Source organism: Amblyomma americanum, chromosome 6, assembly GCF_052857255.1.
Source record: "Amblyomma americanum isolate KBUSLIRL-KWMA chromosome 6, ASM5285725v1, whole genome shotgun sequence".
NCBI classification, from domain to species: Eukaryota; Metazoa; Arthropoda; class Arachnida; order Ixodida; family Ixodidae; genus Amblyomma; species Amblyomma americanum.
This window is the reverse complement of record NC_135502.1, coordinates 51,283,059-51,302,862: the sequence shown is the minus strand read 5'-3', so window position 1 is coordinate 51,302,862 and position 19,804 is coordinate 51,283,059. Positions and strand designations below refer to the sequence as shown.

Below are 19,804 nucleotides of genomic sequence, written 5' to 3'. Positions count from 1 at the left end.
AGACCCAGATGACAGCGGCATCATCAATTACCCAGCCATGCACTTTGAGTGACGACCAGAACGAAGGGACCCGCCGCCGTGACAGCGGCATCATCAATTACCCAGCCATGCTCTTTGAGTGACGACCAGAACAACCGGACCCGCCGCCGCCGCCGCGGGGAAACAGGCTTTATCCTCCCCAATTTCCGGGCACATTCCAGGACAAGGGAGCTGTCAGCGGGCCAGAGCGCGCCGTACCACAGCCGACGCTACGCGCTACCGCGAAGACAACATTATTTCCCTCCTTCCCCTTTCGACGTGGGCTATCGCCGGGAAGGCACCCACAGCTTCCCGCCGTGCCTCGTGAACAAAAGCGCATTCCCAGAAGGGCCGTGACGGACACCTGTCATGGCGGACAGGCAGTACTCGCCAAGAATGTGGAAAGACAGGCGCTAGTGAATTAGCTCCGAAGAGAGAGCCTGTGTATACTCTCACTTGAGAGAGAGTGGTGGCGTTTTTGTTGTTTATTTAGTTTGTATTGTTAACAGACTCTGGGTTCGAGGCTAAGCCCAACCCAAGGGGTGGTCCCCATCTTGCATGTTATTTTGGATTGGAGAATTGATGCTTTGGGCGGGCCACTGGAAATGACCGCCCTTAGTCCTTTGTTAATCAAGTGCTTAAAAGCACATGTAAACGGATGCAGTGGAGTCTGAGCTGGGGCTCCATGCTTAGCATGTAATGTGATGCTACTTAGGCACTAACCTGCCCGGTCGATGAGTAAAGTAGTGCAAAGTTTGTTCTTTTGAAAAATTCAGTTCTGCCTTTTCCAGTTTAACTCTCTGTATATGTATGTTGTAAAATTATGCTCTGCTGTCATCATCTACAAGCTCGCCTCCTGTTCATCTTCCAAGCCGAACGACACTAGAGGAAGGGTTTGTGAACCATCCTCGAAGAAACGGACGACTATTGAAATTCTACTGCAAGCACGCTCAGGACGACATCGTTTGCCAAGAGGGCCTTCAGCGCCGAAGCCCGTCGGCGTGCAGCTTCTGCCAGCAACCGCTCGAGCCCAACTCCGGAGCCACTCCATCGCCCCCATGAAGTCGTCGGCACGTAAGCTCGGACGCCCCAGCCTCTGATGTATAATCTTAATCATGTGTAATTATTGAATATACCTGTTTGTTTAAACTGAGCCATACGGTGTCTCTTTGCCTCTCCGTCCCGTGTGGACCTGCGCATTATGGGGGTCATCACACTTTTCTTTAACTACCTGTATAGCCTCACCAGAAGGCAGATGACTCAGGCTCTTACATAGTATTTGTTCCCTGTACCGTTGTATCGGCAACCTTTTCTGGAGTTCCTTGACACCTGCAGTGTTTTAAAATGTGTTAGGCGAATGTGCATTTCTTTTCCTGCAAAAACATTCTTCTTTAAACTGCACACAACGGCGCTGCCTGTGAAGGCATTGCTTCATGCAAAGGAGATGCTTGTGCCATGGTCAGTGAAGTGCCGCCTGTGCAGTACTCAAGAGACAATTGATCATTGTTTTATTCTGTGCATTGATGCTATATTCCTCTGGGACATTTTACAACGAACAAATAAGAAGGACATTGACATCACACCCTTCAGTATCCGTTTTTTGCCTGTGCAGAAAAACTGTGTTGTGCCATATGATCTATTTATGTTGCTGGGACTATTTAGTCCCTGGAAAAGCCGCATGCTGGGCCGCCACGCAAGAATCACCACGGTCGTCGAAATCTTTGTTTCGTGAACAATGCGCTTTGGTGCGGCGAGCATATGCCGTCCTGCAAGAGCCGCCTAGCTGGCTCCCCTTTCTGGATCTGTGTGTGTGCCTCCCAGTCTTTTGATGTTTTGGAAGGAGGGGTCATGCAGGGGTATGGTGGCATGGTGTTTTGTGGCGTAAGCATGCTTAGATTTTTCTTTTCGGAATTATCCGTGCAATGAATAAAAAAAATGCGGCGATAGCATAGTGCTCTTGTACAGTTGCCAGCGAAGCTGATCTGTCCAACCACAGTCGCGGTAATAATTATTTTATTCCTGCGTGGGCTGTTGCTTTGCTCGCCAAGGTCATCTTCAAGGTCAAGCTTCACACAAGCTCGGTAAGAAGGCTAGATCTCGTGAAGTAGTGCTTACACATTGAAATTCACAGGGAGGCCTAATTACCTGGCAATGCGATAGCACTACAAGCTATTGATTACTTTGCCTGAAAATACAACTTCCGATCTGATGACGTCACTACACCCCCCCCCCCCCCGTACAGCGCGAATTATCCGCTTTTGTGACGTCACTTCTCTCCAGTCAGTGGGCGGATTTTAATACCGGCGACACATTTTTTTTTTTATGAGGCTCTTAATGCTCTCGCGTTAAAACCTCCTCGTGTCGCGAGATGCACATCACTGTGGCTGTGCGCTGCATTTCAGAATGACGCTCATTTCAGATATTACATTGCGCTGCACCGGTTCATACGCGAGTCGCAATTAGGCGCCCAGAAGGCACCTAATCCCCTGCGCATCAGCGCTCCCACTTTTATGGATGTCATCATCCCGCAAGCGATTTCATCCCAAATCCTTGACCATCTTAAGAGTCGGTCCTCGAGGCGCTCGCGTCCATATTGCCGAGCTTAAGGCCCATTGTTTTCTCGGGACAAGCTTTCCTAACCGCGTTGTCGTCCGGGAGCGCGCAATCCGATCTCTCGCTCTGTCCCGCTTATTCGCGTCGTGCGTGTTTCAATACTCTCCGGCGCATACGGTTCAAACTGCTCCTTAACGCTCCTCACTCACTGTGCCGCGCTTCTCATTAACGCGCCTCCTCGGGCAGCAGTTGCCGCTACCTGCGACTGCAGTGCGGAGAAGCCCGCTTCGGCGACGCACAGCGCAGATCAGTTTTCCTTTCTCCCGCCCTCGTCACGCGGGCCGAGTTGGGCATAGTGCGAACACGCTTCTCTTAATGCCCCTAGGCCGGCGCACGCGAGCTCTCGAGAAATTTGACGACGCATAACCGGGAGCGACAACAGCTTGTACGGTGGCGCTCACTTATAATGTTCTCGGGGAGCGGTCAAAAAGCAGGGTTGGCGATAAAAGAGTCCACGGGCCGAAAAAAGGGAGCTTGCTGAACGGCGATACGTAATGCGCATGTGTGTGTGTGTGAGAGTATATGTCCTGTGTAACGAGAGGCAGCAGGCAGCGTTTTATGGGGCGTGCGCCAAACGCGACGTGTTTAAGTGCATGGCCTCCTCGGGCCGTGCACTGTCGAGTGTTCCCTTGAGAGCCATTGCGGTGCTCGCCGAGCGAATTGCGCATCAGAGCGCTCAGATAAGACGGTCTTGAGAGATTGCGATGGAGCGGTATGTGCGTGCGTACGTGCACGTGTGTTCGGAAGGAGGGGGGGGGGGGGGGGGGGACTCAAGCAGGCTCAAGACGTTTGTAAGAAGACTCTTTCCCTCCGTGTACAAGATTACGAGGAGCGCGCGCTTCCGTTCGAAAGTGCTTGGCGGTTCAACACAGTTCCGGGTGTTAGAATGCTTGAGTTGCACGACGCTGTGCTTGGACGATGCGACGTCTCGCGACACATACGCTTCTCTATGGTACAGTGCGCTGGACGCTGGAAAGCGTGTGATCCAGGAGGAAAGGAGGGAGGGTGGGGGGGGGGCTATGAAGAAAGGCATAGCATGGAAACTGCCTCACTTGTTGAGGACCCCTGAGCCGAGCGGTGAGGGAAGAGCTGGAAGGGGGAAAAGGTCGTGCGAGGCCGTGATGCTGAAGCATGAGGGGGCTGCTTGCGCTTGCATGCTGGTAAATTTCGTGCAATATATAAGCTCTTTAGAAGATGCGTATGCGGGCTTGTGTGTGCGCGTCCTGTATCAGTGTACCTGGTGGATGTCTTGAATTTTGTCCCTGTTGCTGTTGTTAGGGTGCATAAGTGCGGAAGGGCGTTTACACGTCTGACCTAGAAGGAAAAGACTGGTATGAGAACTAAAGTACCGTATTTCCACGCTGTTCCATCGTCATTGACGTTGCTTCTGTAGACTAGGAATAGGATTGCATGCGTATTAGCCGCGATCGGGCACTTTGAGGGCATCACTGAGAACGTGTTTTTTTTTTTTTGTCCGCCAGGAAATGGCTGGGTTGTAATTACACGGACCATTAAAGTCAGTACATCGTGCCAACGCTGTTCGAGACAGAGCTCTCGCGAGTACACATCGCAAGGCCACCGTACACAGCGCGAACAGGGGTTCCGTGTTATGCACTTAGGGTGCCCTGTTCTAAATCTCTGTAATAGTACTAATAACGTGTTAGGAGGGAAGAAAAGACGCAAAACTTCAACAGTGCGGTGAGAAAAGGGATGAACAAAAGGTTGTAAAGCAAGTGGAGGAAAGACTCCACCGTAATGGAGGGCTCCGTAATAATGTCGATCGCTTGAGGTTTTTCTGACATGCGCCGTCATTGCACACCATACTAGCGCCTTTTGAATTTCGCCCCCGTCGAAATGCAGCCTCCGCGGACTGGATTCGATCCACAGGGTGAATATACGTGAACAAGAAAAGGAAAGGGTAGGAAAGGAGAGCGCGAGGCGTAGACGGAGCGGTTTTTTCTCTCTCTCTCTCTTTTCGCCTCGCATACAGCTCTTGTGGGGCCTCCGCAGTGCATGGTGCGTAGGCGAGAAATCCCAGGCTTAACAGTCTCGCGCCTGCCGGAACCATCTGTTCCGCTCGCTTCCCTCAGTGCATGCGTGTGTGTGTGCGACTGTGGCGACATCTCTCCCAAAAGCGGCGCGAAAGGCAAACACGCTGTGGCCGAAAGGGGGCGAGTCCTTCGCGGTGGATATACAGGGGCCTATACACAGAGGCTTAGCGCATAGGCGGCTGCCAGCCTGCGCGCGGCGCCTGATTAATCCGCCCGAAGAGAAAGAAGGATGAAAGTTTCCGCGAAAACAAGACCGCCCCGATTAGGAGGAATCGCGGAGCGAGCCCTTCTCCTCCTTGATCGCGCTTTTTGAAAGGCGGGGGTTTGTTGAAGGTCGAGCATTTTCGCGAAAGCTTTTACCTTAGGTTCTCGTCTCCGTTCTGATCCTTTCCGCCAAGTTTGGCAGCCGTGTGCAGTTTCATTTCGGCGTAGATCACTTTCTAAAGCTTGCCATTTTCGTGACCTCACTTCAGGAGATCTCTAACGGGCAACGTTGTGTTTTGATACATTGTTTTCTGCTGCACATTGGCCAGGGAGGAATTTTAAAGCTTGTATTTGATCATTTTAGCCATTTAACTAACAAAGTCATCTTTTTGAGCCTTTTTTTAGCCTCCTCAGTTTCATTTTATAGTTGTTTTTTATAAGTCATGTGGGAATGTGCAGTCAACTTCCCCGGCAGAAATCAGGCAGCCATGACCAAACACGACACCACCTAAAACTGAAATAAAATTACTCTCTTTGCTTCCGGAGCTGTATATTAGGCGAGAGCTTTAGACGCAGTTGAACCGATGCTTGCGACTCTTTAACAGAGGACAACATTCATTGTTCCGCCGTCGCTACCACCATCATTGCAAGAGAAAATCTCTCGGTCGGCAACATTGCAATGGAATGCTCGAAGTCTGCGAGGCCGCCTATAGCGGAATTCGGGCAGGGGACTAATTAAAGTACCGCACTCCGGAGCTTGTAATATCTGATCCGAACATCGCATCATCTTTTCGACTGTCCGGATACGAGCGATTTCTCTCTGAAGTGACGAACTCCAAACAAGGTTTTACTGTGCGCCCGCCGCGACCTCACTTGCGTTCGGCCTCAAGTTTATGTGGACAGCAGTAAAGAATAGGCTGTCGTTACTCTGAACCTCAACGTGCGCACAAACTTTATTACAGGTGGCGACATCTCACCGAGGGGCGGATTTGACGCAAACGCGAATGAAATCACTTTTTGATAGCACTTCAGAGCCCCGTGTTATGGCGGGCGATTTGAATGCGCATCATCATCGAAGCATAGGGACGAACGCTTGAGGACTGGATATATTTCTTACAAAAATGTTCTATAGACAGTCTATAGACAGTGTATAGACTTCTTATAGACCCCACTGCCTTCCTATGGATATTTCTTTTTGTCTATTCATAGTCTATATACTGTTCATAGACAAAAGTCTACTAAATGTATGGCCATAAATCTATAAATTGCCTATAGACTCTCTATAGGGTTTGTGTTGCCTATAGACAGTTCTCTAGGGTTTGTCTATAGAGAGTCATTAGACTTTATAGACAGAAGTCTATAGACAGTCTATAGAGTGCCTAAATGTTTCTGTAAGGGATAGCCGCGTTCGCAACAGTGCTGGTCTATTGCCCTCAAAATAACGCCACGCCAACCTGTTTGCGAGGTACCGCCTACAGCATTTGCCTGCACCCGACAAGTGCTTCAAAGAGACTCTCATCGTCCGTTGCTTGATGCGCCGATATTGGAACGTATAGGGCAGCCACTACTTGACAATTTATGCGCAGCTTCAGTGGTTTGGTTCATGGCACCAGTGGACGCGGCATGCGATCAGCTTCGTACGATTGGGCGACGTGCCGGAAAAAAAGAATTACCGAAGAACGAAGAATGCCTCGGACCTCTGTGCCTTTCGACCCGCAGAAGATCAAGTTCAGCGCTATTTGGGGGAACTGGTATAGAGAGCAGTGGCGGAAGGCGTTTTGCAGCACCCGGAAAACCACTCTCTTAAAATCCGGCATGTCGTCCTTATAGCACTGCCTAAGACTTAGCATTTCTTTTTTTTTTAAATAGGCTTTCCTAGTTAGAAGGGTGCCTTTTTCTGCACAGTATTGCATGTGGTGGTGTGCATCAAAATGCAGCTAAGGCCTTTTAACTATCGAGTTGGTTAACTGATAATGAATAGTGAACTTTTCGACTATTGTAGTTAGGCATCTCATTATATAACTGTTAACCATTCATTATTAATTAACCAACTTTCTAGTTAACATGTATTGGCTCTATTCTGATGCACACCCCCCACTAGCAATGCAGTGCCGTAAAGAGCGCTCTTCTAACTCAGCAGGCCTATTTTTAAAAATTGCCAACAACTCTAGGGGAAACACTGTAAATTACGAAGGCGCTTTCCACTCTACAATCGGTCTGCCATTTTGCCTGTCCGGACGCAGATTTTTTGTGCCGCTAGAACTTCCCCAGCCAAGGGCTCACGGCGCAGTCAACAGAGGAGACACTCAGCTTGGTTTCTTACACCCGGAATATTTTCTCTCGTTTAGACGATACAGCGTTGTAGAATCTTCGATGCTTTCTCTCTTCCTCTTTTACGCCAGACTGTGTGCAGAATTATTCCATTTATTTATTTTTGTTAGAAGCTGAATTTTGCACCGTGTCAATTTATATGCTAATCACTGCTGCACACATGGCACGAGCCTTATGGTCGCTTTCTTTCACTCCGTTCACGCGTTCCGTAATTTTTGCGGGATTTTGTTTTTTCAGCCAACCCGATTAACCGACGCGTGAAATAGAATATACAGCTGCTGTAGAGTCTTACAACCAGGATAGTAGGCTGAAAATAAAACCAAAAAGCTAGTGTAGGCTGGAACTGAAACCAAAAAAGTTTCAGCTGTCAGGTGCAGGGTTCCGCCTGTCGCCTGTCATTGCGCTTGATGACTCCTCAGCGAGGCCAACGAGGAAAAAATACTGTACGCTGGTGTGGGACTATAGGCCGCAGCACGAATTCTGATTAGACGACTGCCTCTAACGTGTTTTCTGTAGGCGCAGCTTTGCGAGTGTTCTGCAAGCATGAGTTTCTCATTAAGTGGTTTGCTGTTATTGCGAAAGCACTACTTCACTACCAATCCTGAAAAAGTCGATGGTTTTCTGAAGCCTTGACCTTTGATCCTTGATCTTTGACCTTTGAGATGAAATGACTTGGATAAGGTGTGGCTACGGGAAGGTCACGCGGAACGAGAGTTTTAAAAAAATTGTCTTGGCAATGGGGTGGCTACTGTACGGTCACTGGTACGAAAAGTTTAACAAAATCGTAGACTGGATGGTGCGAGGTCACGTAGTATGAAAGTTTAAAGAAAATGGCCTTGTGCATGGTGATGCTAATGTAATAGCCACGTGGCATGAAAGTTGCCCTCTATACTGCGTGGATACTGAAACGGTCACGTGGCATGAAAGTTTAAATACTGTGTTGCTACTTGAATGGTCACGTGATGTGACAATCCCAATGAATACTATATGGTCACATGGTATGAAAATTGCCTTGGATACTGTTAAGTTCACGTGGGTTGGACGTGTCCAACATTCTCGGACAAAAATCTTGAATATTGAAAAATTGCAAGATTCTGTTATGGCAGTATTGAAGGCGGTGGTCCTTTCTTCTGATGTGCAACAGAATATTTCTTTTAACATGTTTCCATCGATCGCATCGAGCAGTTAAGACTGCCATGGAAAACCAATGAGGAACGCTTTTGAAGATAGCAAAAACTCTAATAGCAAAAAAAAAAAAGTTCAAGACTGCCGTCAGGTTGTCGGCGGATACTGAAATCTTACGTTATATGAAAAAATTGCGTTCATAAACTCTTTCTCTCTCAAAAATGCTTTCGTCCAGAATTGTTGGATATGAGTTGCTTGGTCGTGTGGTATGCTTTCGCATAATATTTCGTGCTTAGCAATGCTAAACCGCCAGCCATTTTTTTTCTTGGCTTGTGCTTGTAAAACGTACTTGAAGACAACAGATAAAAAATAATGTCAGTAATATACGCTAATCCTCGTAGTCCTAGCGTAACTAAGGTCAAAATTTAAAAAAAAAGACGTGACGAGTTCTTCCAGAACGTTGCTAGCACAAGGTGTCGTCCTCCAAACTGCCTGACTGACTATTCCTTCTCTCCCTGTGCGCGACGCAGATGTGGAGATGAGCCATGGGCAGGCGAGTGGTGCCGACTACGACTACCTCATCAAGTTCCTGGCCCTGGGGGACTCCGGCGTGGGCAAGACCAGCTTCCTCTACCAGTACACCAACTCCACGTTCAACAGCAAGTTCATCTCCACCGTGGGAATCGACTTCCGGGAGAAAAGGATCGTAAGTTCCTCTCTCTCCTAAAAAAATGTATTTGTGCTGGCTCCAACATACAGCCAGCCCTCTTGCCGTCACAATCGAAGCGAACACACTGGGTTCTTTCCGAATAGTCGAGTACACACTGGACATTTATTGCGTCTAAGAGGACACGGCACAACTCTAAAAAAATTAAATGGCGAGTATGTGTTCGGTGTGTCGTCTACCACCGTACGAGTGCAGGCAAAGTAGTAGTTGCGATGGAGGCCGCACGACACAGCTGTGGCTGTTCTGGAATGCAAAACGTTTGCCTGCTAACGACGTGAGTGGCAGGTCTGACGCGTAGAGAGGCGGCTCTAATCGCTCCAAAGAAGGCGGCGGGGAAACGCTCGACACGTTCGCAGATACAGAACAGGGATAACGAGTATGCCAGATTTGCAACCAGTATAGCCTCGTTTTACAGCTTACTTAAGAACGTACGCCTTCGTATCTGGTGCTTATGATCACGGTCTGGGTGCAATGACAAAGAAAGAATACAAAGTAGTAATGACAGTTTGCAATGCGCATTTCTGTTCCGCTGATTGCTTTTGGATCGCCACCGAAAGGCAACGTGTTTCACTGGCGCAAATCACGAGCATACCCTGACGGAAATACTTTCAGCAGCGATCGCTTGACAAGCGAGGTAGCACCGGCTTTAAAGAGAAGCCATAGCTACTACTTCCTCGACACCATAGATGATACTCGGGGCTGGTACCGGCGCGGATGTAGCTCCACGTCTCCGTTTTGTTCACTATACACGAATTAAGTGCCCATCCGAAAACTACTGATTGCAAGCATTGCGTACCTTGATCGCGCAGGAAACAGACGTCCTTCATTTCTCAAAAAGCACCCGTATGGTCACGTGGTCGCTACTGAAAAATGTTGCTCTCAAGGTTGATTCTCAATTCACGTCAGTCAGTATCACTGCTCATGGATGGTGCTACAGAACTGCAAAATGTCACAGTCTTATTGACGCAGGATTTATGATTCAACCCTTGATTATGCTGAAAATTTAGAACAGCGCCGAAAAATTGCCACTGTGAAGAAACAGAAGCAACAAGACATCTACAGCTTCTATGTTTCTTCGTTGTTCTTTTGTTTTATCGCACTGTTTTAAACTTCCATGATGCGTAACCGACTCGGCCACACTGATATTTTTAATGAACTTGATTATCCACTTCTTCTTGAGCTTAGAATCTAGAGGGAACTATACCAGTTTATCTCGCGTTAATTTTTGACCGCACAGTTCGACGGCTGGGATAGAAAGAAAATGCGATTGCTTCTTTGATTTCTGCCCATGTTGTGTACTTTACATGCGCACATGGATATTACATAACCTAGCTGTCGTTGTGGCTGTGTGCAAAACGCAACCTAAATCCAGTAATACGCTAAAAGCGCAGCATGAATGAACTATACAGTGCAGAAATTGGGCAGGAGAAGCAGGACCAAACAGGACGCCGTTCGCCGGTATCGTCTCTCGGGCGGTGCTGGTGGCGGCCGCGAGGCGGCGACACCGTACGGGGAAGTTGCGGTAGAACCGTGTTGATGGAGAGTACGGCAAGGCCTGTTGTGGAGCAATTGCAATCGACACTTCAATCGGTAGCAGAGCGAAGCATGAAATTCCGGCCTGTAGTAGTGGATGACTCACAGATGCGTTTCACGGGTCTCTCCATGAGGTTGCAGCGACAGTTCGTGAAAATAGGGAAGAATATGGGACAAATCTGTGCCTTACCCCCCCCCTCCCCCCTTCCCACGGCACACTGCCCCTGAGCCGCGCTGTCAGCGAAAGGGTGAAGAGGGGGAAAAGGCGAGAGAGATGGAAACATAAGAGTAGAAGCAACCCGTACCTGCGGGCTGGACTGTGATCCCGCGACTCGCCCTTGTTAAAACATGCTGCGGGGCAAGTTGTTATATATTGCTTGCGGAAGACGAAGCGCTAAAAGACGACACGCGGACAAGAAAGCAATGGTACACCCGCAACCATACCAGCAAACTGCAGACGCCGCTGGGAGCTGAAGATAGGTGATGAATGGCGCGCTATTTTTTTTTTTTTTCCTGTGAGGTGAGAAAGGCAGGTCTTCACCTGAGGCTTAGCTTTGCCTGTACGCTGTCGCTGCGTGTGTCTTAGGCATATAGCAGTTCTCCTTTTCCTTTTTATTTTCCTCCTGCTATGTACAGAAGCATTAGCGTGCATTAGACCTATGCATAAACTAATGCTTCAGCGCGCTCGATCCTTCGTTCTATGAGAGAGAGCTCACGGCGATGCGTCAGGCTGTCCCCGTGCGCAATCGGCTTAACAGACTGCCGTCGATTCGTGGAGCAGGCCCGGTGTGTATACGTATAAGGCCGCGCACGCAAGTTCGGCTCATTCGAATTGCACGCCGTGGAAGAACGAGCCTCATTTCGAATAGAGTGGAGAGGAGGAAAAGAAAGAGAAACGCTTACGTAATAGGCTCATGGAAATTTCGACTCACGGGCGAAAATATGTGAAAATTCTATGAAAATATATGAAAGTATATGAAGCCGCTGAAATTTTTTTTTTCGAAAACCGCACTGCACCGGAAAATATGTGCGGAGACGAAAAATGAAGAGGTCGTCGAAGAGGGTTAAGTACAGAAGTGTGGGACTTGAGTTTTGCTTTAGTCTTTGCATGACTAAGCGAAAAGGGACTAAGCAGCCTTTCCCGGGCTGAAGTTGGCATTAGTTCTTTTTGTTTAGTTTATTTGCTTTAGACATTGCGAGGGCTCAGTGGAAAACGGGCGGTGTTGGTAAGTATACAAATGGGCGCTTCCATGCATAGGACCAAGTTCAAATGGGAGAGCGGGAAAGCACAGTTCGCTGCCGACATCACACATAGCGATCAGTATGTGAAATGTGATCTGCACCTTAAAAAATACGCGACAATCCCGCTTAAAGTGCAGTTTCGAAGCGAAGAAATTGCTACGATTCAAGAGCCGCAAAAATTGGCGAAATTAGGTTAACTGTAATGTGCAGCTCATTCCATTCTTCGATAAATAACAACAGGGATGAGTTTTAATAATTTCTTGTTCTTTCAAATACAGGGCAGAATTAGTCCATGTAGTCGGACCCAGCTGTAACTTAAGGTGCCGATGGATCATAAGCAGAAGCAGCTGCGTTAATGCACTCCGTTATACAGTACAAAAGAAGTAAAGAATACACTGAATAAAAAAAATTCACAGTCACCTAATCTCCATCATATGCTAGCCATGCGTTAGCGTTAGCAGCCTTTGGAAGTGACGTCACATCTCTCTAGCCAGTAGGAATGCTTCGGTCTGGTGACGCCATTTCCCTCTATCCAGTTAGAATACTCCGGTCTGTGACGTAATTTCAAACTAGCCGATGGGTGTATAACCGACGACGCATTCTAATGCCATCTAATTAAAAAGGAACGTCGCGAAACACCTTGCATAGATCGAACCACTCGCAAGGTTGGTTCAATGAATGTGTCGATGAATGTGTCGTGGAGTACTTCGAACGCTTGTCACCACGCGTTTCGTGGTCAGCGTGTCAAATTGAGAGCACTAGCTTTGTGGCTTTCGTTTAAAAAAGATGGACGATTTTCTTTGCTGTGAGCATTCTGGACCCCTGGAATCATAAATGACCCGTTGCCATGGCTCCTGGCTGCCTTAGCAAAATTCTTTCTCTCAACATGACCTTTACAAACAAATCTTTTAAAACCGGATTTTAGTAGCTACTCTTAGAAGAGCAGGAATCGTTGTATTTGTTTATTTGTTTGATTGATCTATAATACTCACTGACTTCCAGACCATGATGCGGCAAGTATAGGCGAACGCTTTACGCTTGCGTCAAACGCACAGGCGATTTTGAACTGATCACGTTAGGGCGGTCTAACGCAGCTAATTTTTACAACTGGCCAGATGACGCTGGTTGCTGTATAGTTCCTCAATCCTACACCGGCACGTCGCGAAAGTGACTGTGAAACTCCAGGAAATACATACATTAGAATGACGCTACCGCCAGCCAACCGTTACTTTCATATCGACAGACACCTTACAGTGCTTGTCGCGCAGCAAGCCGCTTAAAGCCAATCCACATTACTTTGGCTACCTAAAAAGAGGACAGGAACGGACGCTGAAAATAGAGAGATCAAGCAATAAAGCCTCCTCGCACACGGCCGCTTGTCCGCACGTCGGAAGGGATTTTCGCACCGGCACAACGACAGAGCACGCCTTCCAATTATTCGCGCCGCCTGCCCGGGAAGCGTGACGCATCCCATTAGCGCTGAAGTCGAATCACGACCGCCGCCTCCCGTAACCCTGGGCTGAGCTTCGGCTAAACTTTGGGCGCCATTATTATGGGGCGAGACACGTCTCGCCGACAGATTAGGTGAAAAAAGAAGGGATAGAGCAGTGCGGTATGGGGAGAGAGAGGGAGAGAGGTAGCGAGCAGGTTTGTCTTGGTATCAAAAGCACGAGAGACGATAATCGGTTCTGCTGTCGATAGTGCGAACAGAAATAAATAAATAAGTACTACATATACTAGGCACAAGCATAAATACTACATGCTACACGCAGTCATACCCTTAGAATGTAAAAGCAGAGGGTCTACAGCTACAAAAGCTCGTCAGGATTTTTCGCGAATAGCAATATTGAGTGAGTGAGTGAGTGAGTGAGTGAGTGAGTGAGTGAGTGAGTGAGTGAGTGAGTGAGTGAGTGAGTGAGTGAGTGAGTGAGTGAGTGAGTGAGTGAGTGAGTGAGTGAGTGAGTGAGTGAGTGAGTGAGTGAGTGAGTGAGTGAGTGAGTGGTTGAAGTGAGTGAGTGAGTGATTATCATCGTCATCATCAGCCTGACTACACCCACTGCAGGGCAAAATTCTCTCCCATATCTCTCCAATTAACCCTGTCCTTTGCCAGCTGCGGCCATCCTGTCCCTGCAATGCAACTTCCTAATCTCATTTCCCCACCTAACTTTCTGCCGAACAATTGGTAACAACAATGGGTAACAATCGGTAATTGTTAACAACTGCGAACAATTGGTTCACAATTGGTAGCGAGGTGCAGGAAGTGGTAAGGGAATACGTCTACTTAGGGCAGGTAGTGACCGCTGATCCGGATCATGAGAGCGAAATAACTAGACGAATAAGAATGGGTTGGAGCGCATATGGCAGGTTCTCTCAGTTAATGAATGGCAGTTTACCGATATCCCTCAAGAGAAAAGTATGCAACAGCTGTATCTGGGAGCACAAACGTGGAGGCTAACGAAAAGCGTTCAGTTTAAGTTAAGGACAACGCAGCGAGCTATGGAAAGAAAAATGATAGCTGTAACGTTAAGAGACCGGAAGCGGGCAGAGTGGGTGAGGGAACAAACGCGGGTTAATGACATCCTAGTCGCAATGAAAAGGAAGAAATGGGCTGTAATGCGAAGACAAGAGAAGGCAAGCGTAGCAAGGATCGATCGATCGATTTTTATTTTGGTTTCGACGGCATGTCATGAAAACCGGGCAAAAGGTGCATAAACGCCTGGCTACGACCTGCCTACCCTTTAGCATAACCGTTCACAAAAAATGTGTACTGTATCGCATGAAGATACGTAAACAAAACCATGTACAGGGTTGTACAAAAGCATACACGAAATACGAGGAATCTGCAGGAGTGGGCAGGTTTTCGAAACTGTTTATGACTAATGCTGTGTTCAGTCTTGAGTCGGAACGGTGGCACCACGCACGAGTTCGGCAGCTGACGTCAAATCGGCGAAAGATAAAGTCAGTGCATGGTTAGGAAAGTAACTGGTGACACGACAGAGTACTCCTCAACCTGGCACACATCTCGCGAACCTGTGGGAACAGTTCTTATACGTCTCGGGCGTTTGGTTTCACGCTTCTATCGGACGAGCTTCGACCGGTTTCTCAAGCGTTACCGCCCTGTGGAAGCCAAGCAACAGACCGGATTACACGTGTGTCCGGTATAATTGATAAAACTAGTCACTTCCCGTTACGACATGTCGCCTTCATTTTCTCTGCATATTACAGTCAAACTAGCGGGTAATAAACATACTGAAGTGTTCATGAAGGAGCTCCGTCGTGAAGGATTGTCAAAAATTGGCCGTGGTTTAGCTCTGGTTAAACCTGGAGTGACGCGATAGCTACAGCTGGCCGAGTGGAACTTGGTCACGTGACCAACTACGTGATCAGCCACGGCGCCGCGCCGCCGGCAGCCGCTACGCACCACGTGACCAATTACGTGACAGCCACAGGGTGGCGCGCCGCCCCGCTGAAGGCTCGAAATGCTACCGTAATGTAGCTATCGCTACAGAATAGAAATACGGAAAAAATTGCAATCCCCCCCCCCAAAAAAAATAAAAGAGAAAAAAGGGAGGGGGGTTAGTGGATGGTGAGAGGGTGTACAGCACCGAACAGCCAGGGTGTATAGAACCAGTGACCTAGGTGCTTTAGCTCTACGCAACGCTATGGCGTGCACCGGGGAATTCAGGAGGGCTTGACATGCCTATTGGTGCGCGGCCCTGTCGCTACCATTGGTCGCACAACAGTCAGGTATTGTATTGGCCAGCATTTGTAAATAGGCCTTCCAGACTTCCTGCACACGAAGCGGATACTACGTGACTAGACCTTCTTGTGGTGAATTTTGCACAAACTTTTCACGGTATATTTTCGTCTAGAACATGTATAATGTAAGGCGTGCGCTAGATTGTACCGCAGCACTTTACGGTGATATAAAGCGCACTTGCCTTTAAGTTTACCGCTGACTAGAACGGCTAGCTTTTTCTTAACATTTTCCTTTCGCACCTGAATATTCGTTTTTTTTTTTTGTAAAACATCTGGTTCCTCGAAGTCGCACACTGTTTTTGGTAACGCATCAAACCGTCTGTAATTGCTTCCGTGAGTTTAGCTTGTCCAGAATTGCTGCGCATATTTTCGCGCTTAGATTTAATCCCCAGCACGCCGTTGTGGCTAAGTGGCTTTGGCTTTAGGCTGTTGTCGTGGGTTCGATCCCGGCCGCGGCAACCGCATTTCTACATGCAAAAACCCTTATAAAAATGGTCTATAGACAGTCGATAGACTTTCTATAGCCGCTATTGCCTTCCTATATGTATTTATTTCGGCCTATTCATAGTCTATAGACAGAAGTCTAGCAAAAGTGTATGGCCATAAACCTAGAGATAGTCTATAGACTGTCTATAGGATTTGTGTTCACTATAGACCATTCTTTCGGATATGTCTATAGCGAGTCTATAGACTGTATTGACAGAAGTCTATGGACAGTCTATACACTAAGTAAATTTTTGTAAGGGAACGCCCCTCCACTACAGCGTCCCTCATATAGTAGCCCCAAGTGTCGCTTCCGGTCGTTAGACCCCACAATTTATAGCTTTATCGGCCCCAGCGCATGCAGGAGAACTTGGATGCGCTGGAATGCATGTACATTCCGGGCAGAATCAAGACAAACACGCTTTCCACCTTGTTACGGACAGGAGGTCGCACTCAGAGCACGAACTAAGGCCGAACATCGCCGGAATTGCACATCCCTGCACGGCTAGGGAAAATTACCGCCGCTGCGACATTCGGTGCAGTATTTTTTTCCCTTGGCACTAATGGCTCGTTAGGGGAATTTAAACGTAGTGCCACACGCACTGTACGGTTCTTTGTCACCCAAAAGAGGGGCTTTCCACATGATCGAAAGCCACCTGCTCTTGTCGTTGTAAATGTTAACCCCGAGACAAAGGGAGTCGAAGCGTGATAACCGTGAGAAGGTAAATAACAACAGCAAAAAAGAAGGAAGTTAATTTCCTCCCTGCCTCGGTATGCGGCAGGGAATTCAGATACGCGGATTGAGCTTGGGCGTACGACCCACACTGTATATACCTCTCGGTTTGCACGCTGAGCGTCCCCGGTTCATGTGTACTTGTTGGCCTAAGAGTTTGTTTGTTTGTTTTTTTGCTTCTGCGCTTCATTCCTTGTACCGAGTCCCTGTGTTACTTTTTGAGGCAGAAAAAAAAAGAAGAAAACATGAAAACCGCAAATCAAGTTCGAACAGCGACGCGCATAGTGCTCACGCAAGCACAGTCCGAAATTCAAGTACACTCTAAACCGAAAAGAGTAAAAAGGGGGTAGGCTGTCCATTAGCGCACTTCCTTTTTACTCCTACACATTCAGGCGTATTCGTGTTTAGAGCGCGCGGTTTAACGGTGAAGGCACTGTGCACCGTGGCTCGGACACATGAGGACAACTTCATCAAATTTTTGTTCTTAGTAAAAATAAAACGTTGGACTCCTTACAATTCGGGACGTCAAGCGAACAGGACTCCGTGATCAGCAATTTTAATGACAGGCTAACCTAGCCTCATAGATCGGTGGTAAAAAGGTTTTCACGTCTCCGCAGCTTGCCTGTAAAAACGCGCCCGCGGTTCCGGTGGTATGTACTTGAATTTCATTTTTGTTAACTTTCAGTGCTTATAAAAGCTGCGCTTTCAGTGAAATAGCTCCTTTGTAGAACGTGGTACTCTATCGATGCAGGCTTATACTTCAGTTTCTATTTAGAGTCCCTTTAAAACGCTCCCTGTCACAGAGGACTATTACTGATCCGGAGTTCCCGGGTTCGAACCCGACCGCGGCGGCTGCGTTTTTATGGAGGAAAAACGCTAAGGCGCCCGTGTGCTGTGCGATGTCAGTGCACGTTAAAGATCCCCAGGTGGTCGAAATTATTCCGGAGCCCTCCACTACGGGCACCTATTCTTCCTTTCTTCTTTCACTCCCTCCTTTATCCCTTCCCTTACGGCGCGGTTCAGGTGTCCAAAGATATATGAGACAGATACTGCGTAATTTCCTTTCCCCAAAAAACCAATTATTATCATTATTCACAGAGGACTATGAGAAAGAAGGAGGGGGGACACAACGACAGAGAGATGTACGGGAACCTTCACAGTTGAAATCACGTTCAATTTATCTTTATATATATATATATATATATATATATATATATATATATATATATATATATATATATATATATATATATATATATATATATATATATATATATATATATATATATGAAGGAAGCCAACAGTCACCGAAACCAAGGTGCACAGGGGAATGTTTTTAGTTTTTTTTCCTTTTAATTTGTAGAGCCAATCAGTTGGTTTAAAGAAAATTACTTTTCTAAGCAGCAGAAAAAAGCAAAAGAAAACTAGAAACATTCCCCTGTGCACCCTGGTTTCGGTGACTTTTGGCTTCCTTCATATGTTTGTCAAACGAGCCCATCATTTCATTTCCCTTTTCTGATATATATATATATATATATATATATATATATATATATATATATATATATATATATATATATATATATATATATATATATATATATATATATATATATATATATATATATATATATACACCAAAAGTGATTTCTGGCAGCTGATTTGGTCAATATAATATAAAATCACCAAAAATTGAAGAAACATAACAGGATTTAATTCACGACGTTTCGGCTGGAGGACCAGCCTTTTTCGAAAAAGGCTGGTCCCCCAGCCGAAACGTCGTATATATATATATATATATATATATATATATATATATATATATATATATATATATATATATATATATATATATATATATATATATATATATATATATATATATATATATATATATATATATACCACGTGTGAAAACCGACTCCAAAGGCGCTGTCTAATCTCGTTCAACTGTCTGCATGTCTAGCTCCTCAAAGGCCACCCTCCTAGCTCTACCCAGGCTGTAATGCGTGGCGCGCAAGACTTATTTAATTCTGAGCGTTCAACTTCGGAACCTGAGCGCGTGCGAAGAGGCGCACCTGCCCCACGCGTTGAACTACACGCTGTCGCAATCGGGCTAACTTAGGCAAGACTTATGCGCTAGACATAGACAAGAAAATTTTAGCATGCAAGCAGAACGCAAACAACTTTCAAGGCACGCCACAAAATTAAAGTTGGCACGGCGGTGACGCAACCGCCGAACGCGTGTTCGCTCTCCCACCTGCGCCAATTTCAGAGCCGCAGAGTCGGCGTCAACCTTGATTGCATAAAGTTACTTGGAGAGAAAAAAAAAAACTTTCCGTTTGGTTCTATATATAGCTGCACAGCCTTCGACGCGCTTAACCCAGATGCACATGGCGCGCTTTCAGGAGCGCATTCAGGCGCTTAAACAACGTATAGGGTTTAAGCAGGCTGTAAAGTTTTAAGAAAGAGGCACTGCAGATTGGGCTAGTTGGCGATGCACAGTGGTGGTTCAACAGCGCAACAGCACACACAGACCAAGTAGGAGACGTTCGTGAGGTGGTTTGTGTGTCTCGTCTCCTACTTGGTCTGTGTGTGCTGTTGCGCTGTCGAAACACCACTAAGAAAGAGGCTACAGCTGACTATAACACGTGCACGATGATTGTCGCTAGGCCTGTTGGCCTCCGTCTGCAGGAGGAATGAAAAGTTCTATAGTTGGATACAACTCAAGAACGCAGCGGCTTTTTCCCGCCAAAGGACCCCCTTCCAGCCAATGGCGTCAGCCGATTCTCATGACCCCGCTAGCGTGACAATGCAGGGTGCGGCGCCACTATGGAGGGGGGGGGGGGGGGGTCTATCGCGAACTACAGAGGGAAGGGATTATCCCCTTTCATCTACCACTCCCCGCATTGTCACGCTAGCGGGTTCATGAGAATCGGCCGACGTCATTGGCTGGAAGAAGGTCCTTTGACGGGAAAAAGCCGC

The 19,804-nt window shown here is 47.2% G+C and overlaps 1 protein-coding gene across 2 annotated transcripts in view; it reads left to right on the top strand.

The window, feature by feature from the left end:
* The window catches only part of LOC144093430 (ras-related protein Rab-27A-like), a 120,229-nt gene that overhangs the window by 86,198 nt on the left and 14,227 nt on the right, over positions 1 to 19,804 (top strand). For both annotated transcript variants that reach the window (XM_077626798.1, XM_077626799.1), the window contains exon 2: positions 8,873 to 9,048. In XM_077626798.1, the coding sequence (XP_077482924.1) occupies positions 8,881 to 9,048 (168 nt within the window). In that variant the 5' untranslated portion in view covers positions 8,873 to 8,880. The remainder of the gene's footprint in view (positions 1 to 8,872; positions 9,049 to 19,804) is intronic.